At 38.6% G+C, this 18,919-nt stretch overlaps 1 protein-coding gene across 1 annotated transcript; it reads left to right on the top strand.

Moving 5' to 3' along the window:
- The first annotated feature begins 190 nt into the window (after window positions 1–190).
- Window positions 191–18,829, top strand: foxk2a (forkhead box K2a). The gene is made up of 9 exons (XM_066665039.1): window positions 191–686; window positions 2,886–3,080; window positions 6,535–6,676; window positions 10,005–10,151; window positions 10,302–10,495; window positions 13,350–13,546; window positions 13,783–14,034; window positions 15,799–15,999; window positions 16,862–18,829. The coding sequence occupies exons 1-9, from the start codon at window positions 394–396 to the stop codon at window positions 17,032–17,034; spliced, it is 1,794 nt and encodes a 597-aa protein (XP_066521136.1). The 5' UTR covers window positions 191–393; the 3' UTR covers window positions 17,035–18,829.
- The last annotated feature ends 90 nt before the right edge of the window (window positions 18,830–18,919 follow it).

Raw genomic sequence — 18,919 nt, 5'->3', positions numbered from 1 at the left:
CCAGAATCAGAGCGCATATCACCGCGGCCTATAGAACCACGCTCAGCTCTGACCACGGGCGCCGATTGGCTGATTCTCTTACATCACCTGGTCTCCGATTGGTCAGAATCGCTGTCTGCAGTCTAGCCCCGCCCCCTCAGTTTGTTTGGTGGGTTTTTGCCCTGGTCTCTTTCTCTCCGTTGCGGCGGTGGGTTGGGAGCCGCTGGCGCTGTCCTCCACATTTAATTTTTTTTTTGTTTATCTCCATCTTTCGATTCGACCCCCCCCCAACCCATCCCTGGGCTAAATTTTGTTTTGTCCCCATCTGCTCAGAGCGCGAGCGGCCGCAGCGGCTCCAGGTTTCCCCGTTAAAACCCCGGTTGAAGGACGAGTGAGAACGGCAGAGCGCTGAAGATGGCGGTGAACGCGGTGTCGGTGTGCGCCGTGGCGCGGCTCGAGGGCCGGGAGTTCGAGTATCTGATGAAGAAGCGCTCCGTCACCGTGGGACGGAACTCGTCGCAAGGCTCTGTGGACGTTAGCATGGGCCACTCGAGCTTCATTTCGAGGAGACACCTGGAAATTTTCACCGCGGGGGAGGACGGCGCCGGCGGCGGGGACTTCTACCTGCGTTGCCTCGGCAAGAACGGCGTGTTTGTGGATGGAGTATTTCAGAGGCGGGGAGCTCCCCCTCTACAGCTACCCCGAGTGTAAGGATCTCTGCGTTTAGTAGATTTGAATGGGCTTTTTGCATATTGTAGGAAATAGAACGAAAGGCAATAAAACCCTCGCCTTAATGCAGCACGGCTAGGGCGGCTTTTTTTGTTTTGTTTGGCCGAACAGCACGTGTTGGTCATGACAACCACAACCAACGCAGCATGAATGCATGCCTATTTTATTTCATATATATATATATATATATATATATATATATATATATATATAAACAAATCCTTTTTATTTGTAAAGGAGATAGAGATGCTCTCACGTCTTCAACTTATTTTAACCCCTTTAAACCAAAGTTTCTCATGACCATAATACTCTTGGTGGTCGGCCTAAGGTAATAGGATTTATGTATGCAGGTTCTTATTTTGCAGTAGTGGGTGCTTTATAAGCAGTAACAAGTCACAATAGGTAGAATTGTTTTAGCATGTCCAACATTAGGAGAGAAACCTGCTTAATAGACAAATATTTTATTCTAAAATTGCTTGTTTTGCTGCTATGGAGAATCCCCATGACTAGTGGTGTTAAATTAAAATAATAAACAATAATTAAAATATAATAAGGATAATAAATACTCCTCGTATTTTAAAGCCTTTTCGTGTTACCCATTCCTGAGGGTCTCCTCATGTTGATGACTGTTAGCATGTTTGCTAACGCCACACTGCCCTTCTCTGTCGTTTGTTTTAATTCACTGCAGTTTTCATCAGTTTTTTCCGAATAGACCATTCGTTTAAGTATATATACATCAGCCCTGCTTTTTTAAGGCCTTTGGCCTCGTTTCTGTGTTTAGTTTATATGTGAACAGACCGAGGTTTTTCATGAAAAGCTAATGTTAGCTGTAGCTACATAGAGCCACATCCTGTGTTTTAACCCTTTTATCTCCACATCTCTATGCTGTGACTTGTTTATCGAGCTTTTCTGTCACTACATTGAGGTTTTATGCTGTGGTTCTTCTAAGTTCACACTTTGTGGTACAACAGATTATTTGCATGGAACACTCATTATCACTGTTATTAGGAGTGTCATTGCCCTGCTAGGGGCTGGTATTACTGATGTAATATTACCATTTCTTTTACACCAGGGGTCTCATGTCCAGATCTTCCGAACCCTCACTCTATATATTGTTCTGTTTTCTTTTTCTTCTAACTTAACTCATACTACATGACACATTTCTTACCTTATTTTGTAATTCAGATGTGTGTGTATACCCCCCCCCCCCTCATAATATTGACGTCCAGTATCATAATTGAGGTTATATGACTCAACAACTCATAATTATGGCTTGCTTTCTCAATTATGACATGCAAGCTCATAATAATGATATCTCATATCTACAACGTGTTATTTCAATATGAGATTCTGTCTTTCTCAGTATTGCGATCTTACAGACTGCATGGCTTTTATTTTTTGTTTTATGCTTTTGAACATGAACATGCAGTATTCAGATTATTGCAGTATGTAATGAACAATTATTTCAGAATTATTTACATTTACATTTTTTTATTATTCAAAACTCACTCAAACTTTTTGCCATGTTTCTCACCCCTAGCAAGGTGTATCGTGTGACTAGGACTAAAGTTGGAAACCCATTTGCTTGTAGTACCAAAAATTGATGTGCAAGTTTGTATGAGTAAAAGTGGCAATGCGTAAACCTGTGCTGATTGTGCTGGAATTGCAGGTTTGCATGTAGATTGATGTCATATTTTCATAGACAAAGATTTCTTGGCACTTTACAGAGAAATATTGGCCAGGTAGTTTATTCATATAATTTTCTTATGCATTGAATGGTGCAACATATGAAATATCATCATGTGTCCACTGACATCAGGTATCTATGGTAAGGTTTAGCACTGGTTCAAATATATCTGTCTGTTAAAAAAAATATATCTGTCTTAAAAAAGGAATATCTCTTATGTAACCTAGTCATGCTGGTCTCCATATATAAACCACAGACACTTGTGGATTCAGTTACTGGCTAGCAATTAGAGCTGGGCCCTCTGTACTTGTGGACCATTTTATCTCTTCATAATAAAATATAAACAAGCATGTTGTCTGTTTAGGCTTTTCTTTGTTTTTCTTCCCCCAATTTTGATTTTGTGCCACAGCACAATAAAGTACACTGCATATCTAATGTTTAAAGGTAAAATATGCTTAACAACTTAAATATAACACCCCTTCTTTTAAAGGTGCACGTTCCGATTCCCCAGCACAAATATCAAGATCACATTCACCGCACTTTCCAGCAGCAAGAAAGATAGGAGGAATGCCCCAGAGTCCCCTGTTAAGGCAGTCCAGCCCCAAATTTCACCGCTGACCATCAACATTCCAGACAACATTGCCCACTTGATGAGTCCTCTGCCCTCTCCCACAGGCACAATCAGGTAAAAATCCATCTTGCTCATATCCAGTCTGTCTTCAGTACATATCATGTACCTTCTTAATGTTGGTGTATTTTCCTTTAACAGAGTCATACAGGTATAAGGTGACAACTACTCCTAAAGCCAATCTGTGAATAGGGTAGGATTTTGGTGCATTGTTTAGGCACAACTTTGATCCCTAAATAATTTGACAAACTAAAGTCTTTATTGAAGCTTTATAAGGGCATAGGCCTCTATTCATAAAGTTGAACTGGGGTGAGGTACCTGTCTTTATTTATCAGGTTGATATCACTGTGCATTGTGAAGAATGTTTATTTTTTTAATTAGGGATGCACAAATGTGAATTGTGAAACGTAGAGGTATCCAGTATTTTTCCTGAATATCGTACAGCCAAGTGGGCACTCCTCCTAACTGAGTTTGTATGTCGGCAACATCAGGTTGTAACTGGTGTATAAAATCAAGTGCACAACTAATGCATCTCCAGAGAGATAGTAGAATGAAGTGTACTAAAGAAATTTTTGTTGTATTCGAAACCTGGCTGTATCAGTGTAAAGCACACTATCCCTGGAGTCTGGAGCAGTAACAATTGTAATTTTACATACTGATTTCGATATGTAAACATTTATAAACCTGCCTAGATTAACATAACATATTACAATTTTTTGCTATCATTTTGCTTCACCTTATGGCCCCCAGTCAGTTTGAAATATTGGCCAAATATAAATGTCAAAAGCCATATTTAAAACAAATTCCTGAATGTTATTTTTTTTGTGCATCCCTACATTTCACTTTTGATATATCAAAAGAAAAAAGTTTAAGCTATGCTATTTGACCCTAGTTTGTTTAAAAAAAAACAAACAAAAAAAAACAAATAAACACCAAACTTTTTGAAATAGTCTGTACCTTTTCCTAGTTTATGTTGGCACTGTCACAAGTTCTGATACCAAGTGAATTTCAGTTCAGTTTGGCATTACTATCAGGTAACCCTGCGCTTCTTTCAGTGGGATTTTAATTGTGGGGTTGTAGAATCCATTAAAAATGCCTTGCATATTCTGTCATTTAGAAACATTTTAAAAATCATTAATGGCAGCTGGGTTTGTAGAAGTGAGAGTTCATGTTGTGAAAATAGACTCCAAAGTATTCCAAATAATAGTATTCCAAAGTGTGACGATGGCCTTGAGCTTGTGAAATCAGGAAACAGCATATTTAAAGTATTATAAAGGAGTGTATTTGTGTTTATATGTGCATGAATTTGGGTAACTGACATTTTTGAAAATTGAACTCAGTATTGGGACATATAGTTTTGCAGTGTTTATTACACTGGGTGATTCATTTGCAGTCACAGACCAAATGATGAGTAAAATATTTTAGCATTTTACTTTTTTAAAGCTGTGGAGAAATTATACATGATTAAGAAGAAATTTTTGTAGCTGCAAATGAGCCATTAAAACAAGAAAAGATAGTCAGGAATGGAAGGATCCTTGAGGTTCTTAAATGGGGGAAACCATCAAAATCTATTACAGTCAACAGTAGAACTGGGTATACTATATATTCAAAATAACCTTTAATTGTATACATCTCACATTTTAAGGCAGAAAAGAAGTTTATGCTAGATGTCATACACCAGACAGCATCAAGTTGTCGTCAATCAAATTTGTCTAATTCTTATAAAGTATAAATCTATATTTCCACTAGGGCTGCAACTAATGGTTATTTTGATAATCGATTAATCTGTCGATTATTTTTTCGATTAATCGATTATTTAAAAAAAATAAAAAAAAAGACAATATTACTAGCATATTCAGGATACCATCAGTGAGAACAGCTGCTTGTTGTGGTGTGTAGATCTTCTTCAAAACATAGTCAGCAATGCTAGGCTGTTTTTATCTGAGGTGAGAGAGAAAGTGTAGATATGAACATACACCCTTTTTAAGTTGTTAACTACTGATCTAAAATGCAGACAACAATGCAGGCAAATTGAAATGACATAAACCTTAGACCTTGAAAAATGCTTTAAATATATTATTTAAAAAATGTTTGGGTTGATTTTTTTGAACTCTGAATGTAACTGCCGCCATATTTAAGGTGGAACGGAAAACTCGCTAAATACAAGAGTGATATAAATTTACTAAAAATGAGACATCTTGTGTAACTACTCTAGCAGGCTCTAGTGACATTGAAAAAGTAACGTCGAGAAAAAGTAACGTCGCTAACATTAGCTTGACTAAAACTACGGTTGGTTTTGGAACTGCTGGTCGAGCTGACACATTTAAGGTGGAAGAGAACTCGGGGGGATGCTAAGGCTTGTTCGCTAAACGCGAGTGTAATATCAATGTACTAAGAAAAACAAATGTTGTTTAACTACTCTAGCAGGCTCTAGTAACATTGAGTGAGAGGAAAAGTAGAATTAACTTACTATACTTAATCTCTTTCACACACAGCTCCAACAGGTTTCATTTTCAGATGCTCGTGCAGTGATGTTGTGGTGCTGTGCCATGCGAGATCAGCTGTGCACGTTTTGCACCCAACGCTGTTCTTTGAAGGCGTTAATGTAAAGTGCTCCCATACTTTTGATGACATGGGTCGTACATTTTTCTCTCAGCTTGTGCTAACATTATCCTCTGCTGTGACAGCCTCCGCCATTTTTCAAACCCTTCTTCCAGAGTTCGTCACGTGTAGCAACTGTACCTGTGTGTATAATAACTTAGACCCAACTAATCGATTATTAAATTAGTTGCCAACTATTTTAACAATCGGTTTTAATCGATTTAATCGATTAGTTTTTGCAGCCCTAATTTCCACAAATTACAGATGGATATTGTTAGACTGACTAGTTTTAGACAGACACTAAAAAAGCGATTTATCTTTGTGTTAAGATGCCACCTGATGGAAAAATTAACTTTGCATTAATTAACTTTGGAAAACCGGTCACCTCACCCAACATACTTTTTTTTTTTTTTTTTTTAAGTGAAACTCTTTATCATATGTCTGCCATCCTTAGCACATCATGCCTGAAAGGCTGAGATATTGTAAATGCCTTTAGGCATGTACAGTATAGCTGATGCAGTGTCTGACTCACCTCAATTGATGTTAAAGCAGATGGTAGCAGCAGGAAGAATTCTGAAATCTGCAGAAAATTGTCAGACTAAAACCTATGATGGTGCTTAATCATGTAATGGAACAGTACCACATTGTTCTGGGATTCACTGACATTCTTAGAGATAGTAGGAGGAGAACAGCAAAGACGTAAGTTGATTAAAAATGTAATGGTATTTGCTTTTTCCATGCCAACCTGAAATGTGTTTGAGTCAAAAAGAATTGCATAAATGCCTGCCAAATTTTTACCACACCATATCAACGATTCTCTCATCTGAAGTCATTCATGTGTGCATATGTTTTGGTAGATATGAACACAAAGGTCTTTACTATCCCTAAAGACTGTACCCTGTTTCCCTAGTGCTGCCAACTCATGTCCTTCCAGTCCACGTGGGGCAGGGCTGTCCAGTTACAGGGTGGGACGGGGGCTTACGGCAGAGCTCATAGGGGACAACTCCCAATCAGAAAATGACAAGGAAGCATCTGGAGGAGACAGTCCAAAGGTTTGAATCTTTTTAAAGTTATAGAATTATTTGGAACATTATGCTTGTTTTGTGTCGGACTAAATATATATAATAAATTGTGATTTTCTCATCCTTGTCCTGCAACTCTGTAGTTTTTTCTGATTTGTCTGATTACATGGAGCTCACAACCTTTCTACTCTTGGAACTTCCAAACACCTCCAATATGTGAGCCATAGTTTTGTGCGATGGTAATTGCTGCATTTTGGTTAACTGCAATTTATTGATTAGGTGCAGTACTGGTTGTGAGTTTTTATAAATTTGCATTAAACAAAATTGTGTAGTGACGCACCAATATAAGTCTTCTGGGCCTATGCCAATATACACATTTATACAAAAATATAGGCTACCCTCGATTAACACTTCAAACAAATGTAACACTTATTTGCATATCATTTTAACCATCTGTTCACAAACAATAAAAAGAGTCTCCTGAGACAATTTTTAGCCACATTTAATTAGCTAAATGTTCCTTACAGAAACTGGTTTCAACTTTACACATTAAATTAAATCATCTCCAATACCGATATAATTCCGATGTTTCATCGTGCATTACTAAAATGGAGATGGTTGAGGTATATTTTATGTTAGATTTTAAAGTATGTTATGAAGTACAATCTTAGAACTCACTTTAATGTCTGGAACTCACGGATTCAATCCCTGGTGATACTTCAGCCGTCCAAGGCCGGGAGACCAATTATGCTTTTCCATTGCATGGGATTGGCATAAATTGACTCGGCAACATCACAATACCCCTCCAAATGGGAATCGCAGGCTTTGAAAACCATAACAGTGCTGGTGGTAAAGTTGCACATCACATTTAGTTTCTACTTGTCTTGATTTGTACCAGGCACGAGCAGGGAATAAAAGCCAAAGATTTGGCTACTGGAAAAACAAAAGAGCAGAAGTCAAGTCATGTAGGTTCCATGCAGGTGAAAAGCACCATGAGCATGATTTTTTTTACCCCCATTCTTCCTTCTTTTAAACACCCTTCTCAAAAAAAGTGTCATTGGGTTTGTGAAAGGCACTAAATAACTGTAGCTTATTACAGCAATTATTATTGTTATTATACTAATATTAAAACTGACCTCACTTTCTGTGGGTGAATAAGTGGGCAAAATGAAACACTCAAGGTCAAAATGAATGTCAATAAATATGTATGTAAGAAATGTATTACAGATTCCTGTATTTAAAGTTTTTATAAAATTCAGAATGTTTCCTCACAATTTGCTAGTTCTCCAGTCTGTGTGCTCAAAACGAGTCTAATGTGTTTATGAACTCCCGTCATCTGTTTAAAGAAAAATAATAATGAAAGGAAAAAAAAAAACTCTCTCTCGGTTCAGTATGCTAGGCTTTGTCTTTCTTTATGCCCATGGGAGAGAACTCCAAATATGAACTGAGATGAGGATAGTAATCTATTCCTGCTCTATGTGTGGGTAATATTGACATATTCTTGTAAATCACGTGGAAATGTCTCTAAATTCAGGAAACGAGTAACTGCGTTACTGAAAGTGCTACAAGACTATACAACTTGTGTTAAAATTTAGTTTTTGTGATAATTCAAACAGCGAACAAAAAGACAGGTTAAACTCCAGCCACGTTTAAACAACAGCCGTTTTTCATGGACCACCTACCGGGCCGGTAGGTAATTTTTCCCTTACTGACTGATTCCTAATGTAGAAACGCGTATGCGTGAGTACGAATGTTATTTCATCTTCTCCTATTCAGCCATATTTCACAAGGTGGTGCTACTACACCATCTGTTTTAGTTCAGCCATATTTCAAGCACTTTTCCACCAACAAGGAACCGTAATGATTCCAGTTTGTTGACTAATCCACCAAGCTTCGTCTGTGGGCATGTTGAGGTTCAGTAACCAAAGAGCCCAGAGCCTCAAACAGCGTTATTATCCAGTGGAGTTGGACAGGGTCCTTTTACAACGTTTCATATGAATAAATAATAGGAAATAAAACAGGAACATGCTTCATTTGTGTGTTCCTGGGGCTGTGTTTGGCTCTGCGTTAGTTAAGGCTCTTCACAGTTCACAAGCTCAGCATGACGACTTGGAACTCTGCAACTTTTACACGTGTATTATATCTCACAGAGAGAGGAGGACTGCTGAATTCCTTATTTCATGTGAGTGTCTTTGCCTGAAATATTGTAAATGGAAGTGGTGGGGAGACATTGTGGTGTTAAGGCCGATTTATACTTTTGCGTTGACTCGATGCACAGCCTACGCCGTAGGCTACGCAAGAGCTGTACGCTGTTGCGAGAATTTATACTTCTGCGTTTGTGTGTGCGTCACTCTGCAGCTACACCCCCGCACCACTATGGCTGAATTTCAAACGTCATCCTCTGCACTAAATTGTACACAATGTAGTGGTGCAGTATAATTTACTTTTAAGGATCTTTAAAGCGCACTATTTAAGGTAATTCTTTGAGGAAATTTCTCGCTGTGAATGTGAATGTGTGTGGAGGAGAGGATTTCATGTCCCTTTCTTCGGTTCTACATAAACAATGTCCATCTGACTTCTGACCAGTCACAGTCCTTACAGTGTGCATCAATGCGACACGTAGTCACATTTCTGGAGAGATGCGCATCAGGCTACGAAGTAGGGTTCGAAGAATAAATTGGGCTTTAGTGTGTTTATAAAATTCCATATAGGAACGCACAGCCTCCTTAAATTCATGTGTTTTACTCTAATCTGTTACATTAAATAAGTAAATGTAATTCTTAAAATCAACAAAATGTTCTTGGTCTTCTTTGTTCTTAAGTGGTAGATCACCTAGTATATATAATTTCTTTCTTTTTTTTAATAATATGAACAAGAACAACAAAAACTGATACACTAAAATGTTGTGCCCCTTTTTTCATTTTTGCATTTATTAGTCCTGCCCTTCATATTTTCTGTACATCACATAACTAAAACCACATGTTTTAATTGATATGGGTTGATTGAATTTTGACATTGATATGATGTACCAAAGCAAGGGTATGTATATTGGGCTTTCCTGATTTGAAATGCCAGAAACACCTCTATGGCTAATGGCAGTCTGGCTAAACTAGGCTTGTTTTCCCAACATACTGTTTTACCTTAAAAGATGCAGAGATCCTGAATGTAAGCAACCCAGAGAGAATTGCTTTTTCCCACGATCGTAGAAGTCATTTTTAAGCCAGAGAAATCTTGCTGTCTTTTGCAAGTTTTTTTTTTATTTATGTGAAAACTTTCCAGAGAATAAATGTTGAACATTCATTATCTGAAAAACTGAAGTTATGCCAAACTCATTCTCTTCTTTTCTTACGTGTGATAGGATGACTCTAAACCCCCCTACTCATATGCACAACTGATTGTCCAAGCAATTACAATGGCCCCAGATAAACAACTTACATTGAATGGAATATATACTCATATTACTAAAAACTATCCCTACTACAGAACAGCTGACAAGGGTTGGCAGGTAAGAATTCATTACTTTGTTTGAAAAATACCTTGATAGTTTTCATGAAATGGCATTTTAATTTTTTTAATGTAATATGATTCTAATCATGTACAGAATTAAATTGATACAGTGAAATAAAATTCCTTGTCCTGTGCTCCTCTCTCCCAGAACTCTATTCGCCACAATTTGTCTTTAAATCGTTATTTTATCAAAGTGCCCAGATCACAAGAAGAACCAGGCAAAGGTTCCTTCTGGAGGATAGACCCCTCTACAGAAAGCAAACTTATGGATCAGGCCTTCCGCAAACGAAGGCCTCGTGGAGTGCCTTGCTTCAGGACTCCATTAGGCCCTCTGTCCTCCAGGTAATTATTACAGCTTCTTCAAAATGAGTCAATTAAATTTAAATGACTGATGCTCACATTGGTTCGTATTGATCAGAAATGGTGTAGGAACAAGTACAGCTATGCTTGAAATGGGTACACACTGTTCTGTGGCTTGTGCAGGAAGCATGCAGTGATTTTAATTGTTTGGTTGGATTTGTTACAGTACTGTATTTACATGCAGCAGGTTTAGTTAATGCAAATGTACATTCATTAATTATCTGTAACTGCTTATCCAGTTTAGGCTCGTGGTGGGTCCGCAGCCCACCTGGAATCACCAGGCGCAAGGCAGGAACACACCCTATAAGCGGTGCCAGTCCCTCACAGGGCAACACACACACACATTCACACTCACCTATGGATACTTGATTTGCCAATCTGCTTACCAGTGTGTGTGTTTGGACCGTGGGAGAAAACCAGAGCACCCGGAGGAGAGTACTGTGGGAGAACACGTCACAGACAGTCAACCAGAGCGGGACTGGAACCCACTGCTGGTCTGTGTGACTGCAACACCTATCTGCTGAGCCAGGCGGCACGGTGTATATATGTGTACATATATTTTAAAAAAAAAATAGTAAATTGTGATTGTACAATCGGATTTATATAGCTGCCGCTGCTTCAGAATTTTATGAAAATAGTAGTTTGAAACAATAGGTACGAATGAAAGGGAGAACGGCAGATTTAACACAGCGTAAAATTTAAAAAAACATTCACAATGTAATACAAGTCTATTGCACAGTGGCTGCACAGCACTGTGTCCAAATAACTTACACCATTGCTTGTAAAGGAGGCAGCACACTGGCACGTGACTCTAAGCACTGTTCAGTTCCTCAGTGCCACAACATTTTCACAGTACTGTGTTAAATTAAAAAATTAAATTAAAAAAATATATATTATAATATTATTTCATTAATATTAAACAAACAAATGCAAAGGCCAGGTTGCTTCAGCTAATGTTACTATCCTTACCCTGTACAGTGCATATATTTTAGCTCAAAAACAGCTGGATAAAAAAAAGTTTAATTTTTCCTTAAAATATAATGCTGTAATGCCCTTCCAGGGTGTGTTCCTGTCCAGTGCTTCCGGACCCACCGTGACCCAGAACTGGATAAGCAGTTACAGACAATGAATGCATAAATAATGTAATTTTCAGTAACTTCATTGGATTATAATTATGTTGGAATTTAATCATGTAACTCTGTGTATAAGGGTTGTGTTAAAATATTCCTGATTGAATTTACACAAGTTTGTTAAAATATATCCTCAAGAGGAGGAAGATGCCTGAAAAGGAACATAGTCAGGTAATTGTATCTATGGGGGAGTTTTAGCAATTTAATTTGTGATACAAGAGAATCAAATATAGCACAGTTAGACAGGCAGAGTGGATGTGGGTTTCCCTATGAGAGAGTAATAAAGCTCTTTAACCCAAAATATTTTAAAATAGAAAGCCAGTTCGCAATTTTGGTATTGAGTATAATGCTGAAAGATGCCATATGTACGCTGCTCAAAAAAAAAAGGGAACACTAAAATAATACATCCTAGATCTCAACGAATGAAATACTACAGTTGAAAATCTTTAGTGGAATGCCTTGAGAACAAAATACCATAAAAATGATCAATGTAAATCAAAATTATTATCCCATGGAGGTCTGGATTTGGAATCATTCTCAAAATAAAAGTGGAAAATCAAATTACAGGCTGGTCCAACTTCAGTGGAAATTCCTCAAGACAGGTTAAAATGTCCCTACAGCCCCTAGGTATACTCCTGATGAGGCGGCGGATGTTCTCCTGAGGGATCTGCTCCCAGACCTGGATTAAAGCATCAGTCAATTCCTAGACTGTGGTGCACCATGGTGTTGGTGGATGATGTCCCAGATGTGCTCGATTGGATTCAGATCTGGGGAAGGGGCAGGCCAGTCCATAGCATCAATGCCTTCATCATGCAGGAACTGCTGACACACTTTAATCACATGAGGCCTAGCATTGTCATGCATCAGAAGGAACCCAGAAGGAATCTTGGTGTTCTCTGGCAAATGCCAATCATTCTGCACGGTTTTGGACTGTAAGCACAAGCCTCACTTGGGGATGTCGGGCCCTCATACCACCCTCATGGAGTCTGTTTCTAACAGTTAGGGCAGAAACATCCTCCTTGCACAAAGGAGGAGGTAGCCATCCTGCTGCTTGGTTGTTGCCCTCCTACAGCCCCTTCCACGTCTCCTGGTGTACTGGCCTGTCTCTTGGTTTCTCCTCCATGCTCTGGAGACTGTGCCGACAGACACAGCAAACCTTGCCGTAGCTCGCATGTGCCAATCTGGATGAGCTGCACTACCTGAGCAACTTCTCTGGGTTGTAGACACCGCCTCATGCTGCCTCTAGGGGTGAGAGCACTGACAAAATGCAAGTGACCAAAACATCAGCCAGAAAGGATGAGAACAGAGAAATGGTCTGTGGTCACTACCTGCTAATTGCCTCTTATTTCTATCTGTTGCAGGTTCCATTTTGTACAACAGGTGAAATGGATTCACAATGAGTTTGCTTCCTAACTGGACAGGTTGATTTCACAGAAGTGTGATTGACTTAGTTACATTGTGTTGTTTGTGTTCCATTTATTTTTTTGAGCAGTGTATAAAAGGATCAATAGGAAGCTACACAGCAAAACAATGTTGCAAACTATTCAAAGTGTTTCATGTGTGATGCTTTAAATTATTATTTCTTTTAACATATAATAATACATCAATACCTAACCGCCACCTTATAAATTAGGGTTTGTCATTACAGATGATTAAACACTTTTATTATTCCTCCCCCCACCCTCTCCTCAATTTCTTCTACCCAGGAGTGCTCCTGCCTCACCTAACCACACTGGGGTGCTGTCTGCCCACTCTAGTGGTGTGCAGACTCCTGACAGCTTATCACGGGAAGGTTCACCTGTTCCCATGGATCCAGAGCCTGCACCTGCTTCTACTCCCACATCTGCTGTTCAGCCCAAGTTAGCAGTCATTCAGGAGGCTCGCTTTGCACAGAATGCGCCAGGTAATATTTGAGCTAAGAATGAATGTTACTAGAAGAAAATTGTAATCACTAATATTATTATATTAATAATATATTTAAGAATAATAATATTAAGACAGAAAATCTCATACATCATATTTTTGAATATCATCCACAAAAAACCCTTATGATGTATTAGATAAATGTGGCTGGATTATGAAGTTAACTAGCAGTTATTGTCATCAAATTGCCTCACCCATTGTTCTGGTTTCTTCTAGGCTCACCAGTCACCAGCCAACCTGTGCTCATCACAGTTCAGCGGCAGCTCCCACAGACCATCAAACCTGTGACATATGCAGTGGCCACACCTGTGTCCACCTCCAACGCACAGCAACCTGTCATGCAGACTGTCCATGTGGTTCACCAGATCCCAGTGTCAGTCGCCACAGTGACAGGCTATGCTCACACAGACGGCCAAACTGTGTCCCAGACAGAGCCGCAGGAGAATGGAGAGCACCAAGAGATCAAAGGTTAGAAGATTACGTGCTTGAAAATTTCACTTCACTTTGAATTTAAATGTGTCTGTATTTTGTTTAAACTAGACAGATACATTAATGACATTGACCTGTTACAATTTTACCTGACAAGGGGTGTGATTATACAGGTGGTGATCATAAAATTAGAATATCATAAAGTTGATTTATTTCTGTAATTCCATTCAAATGTGAAACTTGTATGTTATATTCATTCATTACCCACAGACTCATATATTTCAAGTGTTTATTTCTTTTAATCTGATGATTATAACTGACAGCTATTGAAAACCCCAAATTTAGTATCTCAGAAAATGAGAATATTGTGAAAAGATTTTGAAGACACCTGGTGCCACACACTAATCAGTTAACATCGGCAAAGGCCTTTAAATTGTCTCTGTCTAGTTCTGTAGGCTACACAATCATGGGGAAGACTGCTGACTTGACAGTTGTCCAAAAGATGACCATTGACACCTTACGCAAGCAGGACAAGACACAAAAGGTCTTTGCTAAAGAGGCTGGCTGTTCACAGAGATCTGTGTCCAAGCATATTAATAGAGAAGCAAAGGGAAGGAAAAGATGTGGTAGAAAAATGTGTACAAGCCATAGGTATAACTGCACACTGGAGAGGATTGTGAAACAAAACCTATTTAAACATGTTGGGGAGATTCAGAAAGACTGGACTGCAGCTGGAGTCAGTGCTTCAAGAACCACCACGCACAGACGTATGCAAGACGTGTTTCAGCGTCACATTCCTTGTGTCAAGCCACTCTTGAACAAGAGACACCATCAGAAGCGTCTCACTTTCAAAAAGGACTGGACTGGTGCTGAGTGGTCTACAGTTAGGTTCTCTGATTGAAGTAAATTTGGCATTTCCTTTGGAAATCAGGGTCTGGAAGAAGACAGGAGAGGCACAGAATCCACGTTGCTTGATGTCCAGTGTAAAGTTTCCACAGTCAGTGATGGTTTGGGGTGCCATGTCATCTGCTGGTGTTGGTCCACTGTTTTCTGAGGTCCAAGGTCAAAGCAGCCGTCTAGCAGGACGTTTTAGAGCACTACATGCTTCCTGCTGCTGACCAACTTTATGGAGATGCAGATTTCATTTTCCAACAGGACTTAGCACCTGCACACAGTGCCAAAGCTACCAGTACCTGGTTTAAGGACCATGGTATCCCTGTTCTTAATTGGCCAGCAAATTTGCCTGACCATAACCCCATAGAAAGTCTATGGGGTATTGTGTGGATATTGTGAAAATGCAATACGTCAGACCCAACAATGTAGAAGAGCTGAAGGCCACTATCAGAGCAACCTGGGTTCTCATAACATTGCTGGGTTCTCAACCGCATTGCTGCAGTAATTCAGGCAAAAGGAGCCCCAACTATGTATTGAGTGGTGTACATGCTCATACTTTTCATGTTCATACTTTTCAGTTGGGTTGGATGCATGGGGAAATGGGCAAGGCAGTGATTTTTGATCAGTGAACCATGCGTGCCCATGAATCAGTTGCTGGTTCGCTAGTCTTTGGACAATTTTGGCCAGTGTTTTTTGGATTTTGAAGAAATAAGTTTCAATATAAAATACATTTGTAGTAGCTGTTTTGAAATTATTAATTAGTACTAGTGCTTTTTAAAGCATAAATTAAGTGCTTATTAAACCCTTTAAATGTTTCATAACCTAAACATCGTCATGCTGAGATTAAATTGAGGATGGTGTGTGTCATTTCCGTTTCTCATTTTTATTTTTACATTTCTGTTTTTGTAGTGAAAGTAGAAACTGTGCCTGCCATCACAGCAGCCTCTATAGGTGGAGCCAATCGTATCCTTCAGACATCTCAAGCCACACCAATACAGACAGTTACTATAGTACAGCAAGCACCATTGGGTCAGCACCAGCTTCCTGTTAAGGCCATCACTCAAAATGGCACCCATGTTGTGGCTGCAATCCAAGGAGCAGCAAACACAGGTAAAAGACATCTTTTTGAAACAATTTCTTGAACAAGGTTGGCAGTTTTAACAAACATTAAGTGATGAATAAAGCATCACTTTATACTTGTGCACTATCTAACAATCTTTTTTAGAATCTGTGTTCATAACATTGTCCAATATTGTTGAAGTTGATTCCTTTTTTTAATAACCTTTTTTTTTGGGAAACTGCCAATTAATTGTCCTTTGACTATTAGAATACATGGTGATTAAAAAGAGCAAATTTAAGAGCTGAAAGATCTCAAATGCATATACACTTATACTGCAGTGGATGTGATGATATGGTCAGTGGTTCCAAAAGTAAGGGTGCAGAGTTGTTGCAGGGTGTTGGGGCAAGACAAATAAATACATACATAATGCATGTCACTTACAATGATTCCACTGTAAAAAGTGATTCGTCACATTCTTTTGTATTGTTCAGTTGGAAGTTACAGTTTTGTATGAATATAATGTTTAAAATAAATTCTAGTGGAGTCTGAAAGCACAGGACATGTATGTATGTGTTGTAGTGGGGGGCTTAATTAATCTCATCTAAATTGGGGCACTGCAGAAAAGGTTTAGGAACCACAGAGTTAGGTTAATTAACTATGATAATGAACATAAGTAATAGATAATTAACTTGCAACATCAGAAGGCTCATTATTCCCTAAATTCTGACTCATATCTTTTGAATACTCCTTCAGAGCCCTTTCTCTAGGAAAGATGCGGCTAATGCATATAGAATACAGTTACATATTCCCCGCTATATATCCAAATCCTCTACAAATTCCAACATAAAAGATTAAAGCTACAATATATACATATATATTTTTTTAATATATTTGATTTTTCTTGTTTTACAGTAGCAAGTCCTCTTCACATGCTGGCCACTCATGCCTCTGCATCAGCGTCCTTGCCCACCAAGCGGCAGAACGGTGACCAGTCTGAGCAAGCTGACTCCAAACGGATCAAGACTGAAGACGGAGGAGATGTAGGAGCCGTTCACATCAAAGTAGAGAGGGACGCCTCTGATTAGGGCTGCCACATCATGACCTTTGGCCTCACAAAACCGTTCTTAGTTCAGCCCTCCAGCCCACCCAGTAAAACCATGTCATTCTTCGTTCTGTCCAAGGTGCCAAACAGTGAAGCAAAAAGCAACAGAAGGTTTTTGGAGTGACGTTTGAAGATGGGAGATGGAAATATGCAAAGAAGTGACACTGTTGTGAGATGGACAACTGAAAGTGAACAGCAAGAGAGTGACAGGAGGCCTTTTAACTAAATGTTTAAATACTCAGACATATGCATACATGTATTGATTATAGCATACGTTAAGCTACAAAATGTATTTTAGATCAAACCTGGGTATTTCCTAGTGGGATGTCCCATGCTGCCATCTCTTCTACCTCTGGGCAGATCTTGGAAGGTGGAGAGATTGTGAATGAGTTGAATTTTGCTTAGCTGGCAGCCTAACAAGCTGAAAATTGAGTTTAACTTTAACTTACTCCTTTTAAAATTCATTGGGGCTCCAGGTAACCTACAAACATTCCTGTGTATGCAGGTAATTACATCTTGTGGGCTGATCATCCATGGTTTCCCCCTAACGGTAGCATAACTATTCAATGACTTTATGTTGTGTATAGAGTAGATCTAATTTATAGGCACAGGTCCTTTGTATCCACCCAGTTGTTGAATATACTGAGCGAATGGAATAAGATGACAAACATTTTAAAGAGGTGAATTAAGAACTTGCCAAACAATTATTAAGGAGGTTGTCAAACTGTGAACCTGCACACAGTTGCAACTTTAGTCATTTACTTTGTCTTTTATTTCTTTTGAAATAAGCTTGATTCTCATTGGCAAAGGGTAGAATGGGGAGCCTTTTCCTGTATCATGGCAGCTAGCCTCAATGTCGACCTACCTAATGCAGTCCTTAGTAGATATGCAGTAATTTGTTGTACACGTGTATCTTAGGATATTATTTGTCTGTATTTATGTTCTCCATGGCACAGATATTCAACAACAACAAAACAAATACCACAAAGCTGAAGTGAGGTCATTGGCATTTCTTATCACACAAGTTTATATTTTATTTCTTTTTTTTTTTTCTTTTTAACATAAGGACTTGTATGTTTATGGAACTGAATGTAGTTACCTCCTCAAAGAAAACACTATTGGTAGAGGACTTGTGTTACTTCTGTTGAATCAAATCCAAATGTTTCTCACATCCTCAGAGCTTTTTCATATTTTAACAGATAACTTATGAAATAAGAAATATATTTCCATTTGTATTTCATTATAATATTTCATCAAAGCTTGCATGAAAATGTGTAGAGAAAATATACTGTACCTGAGTTGGTTCCTTGGAAAGGAACTGTGAAAGAGGAAAGGAAAAGAAAGACTGAATCTCCTTTTTTGTGATTTGGACCATTACTGCACTTAACTTGTTAATGCTATTTCCTTTCCTCTCTTGACCCTTGTTTTTATGTTTTCAGTATGTCCTTGGCTATGTTTGTTAATTTTGTGTTACAGTTGACAGTCTCTCTGCCTGTTAATATTATTTTTTTTGTTCAGACAGTTAAAAAGTTGGCTCAGATCATACATGTTCCACAAGAAAAAAAATAAGTGGTCGATGTTGTTCTGCTTCAGTGGGTAAATCCATTTTTTACATAAATTAAAAGCGCCATCATTTCTGTTCTAAGTGTGATTACTACTGTCTTTTTGGGAAACACAATCTTATAAATGATTAAGTTTCATTGTAATGATTATAGAATTGGGTATGGTGATATTTACTGAATTATGCTGCTAATAGAAAATACCAATTTATTCAATACCATATTTCAGAACCTTGGTAGTCTTATATTTTCCTATTGCTGTGAGCTAATGTGAAAATTTTAGAAAGTAAGTATGCTCGTCTGGCATGC

This window comes from Hoplias malabaricus, chromosome 3 (genome assembly GCF_029633855.1).
Source record: "Hoplias malabaricus isolate fHopMal1 chromosome 3, fHopMal1.hap1, whole genome shotgun sequence".
Taxonomy (NCBI): Eukaryota; Metazoa; Chordata; class Actinopteri; order Characiformes; family Erythrinidae; genus Hoplias; species Hoplias malabaricus.
This window is presented reverse-complemented; position numbering and strand designations above follow the sequence as displayed.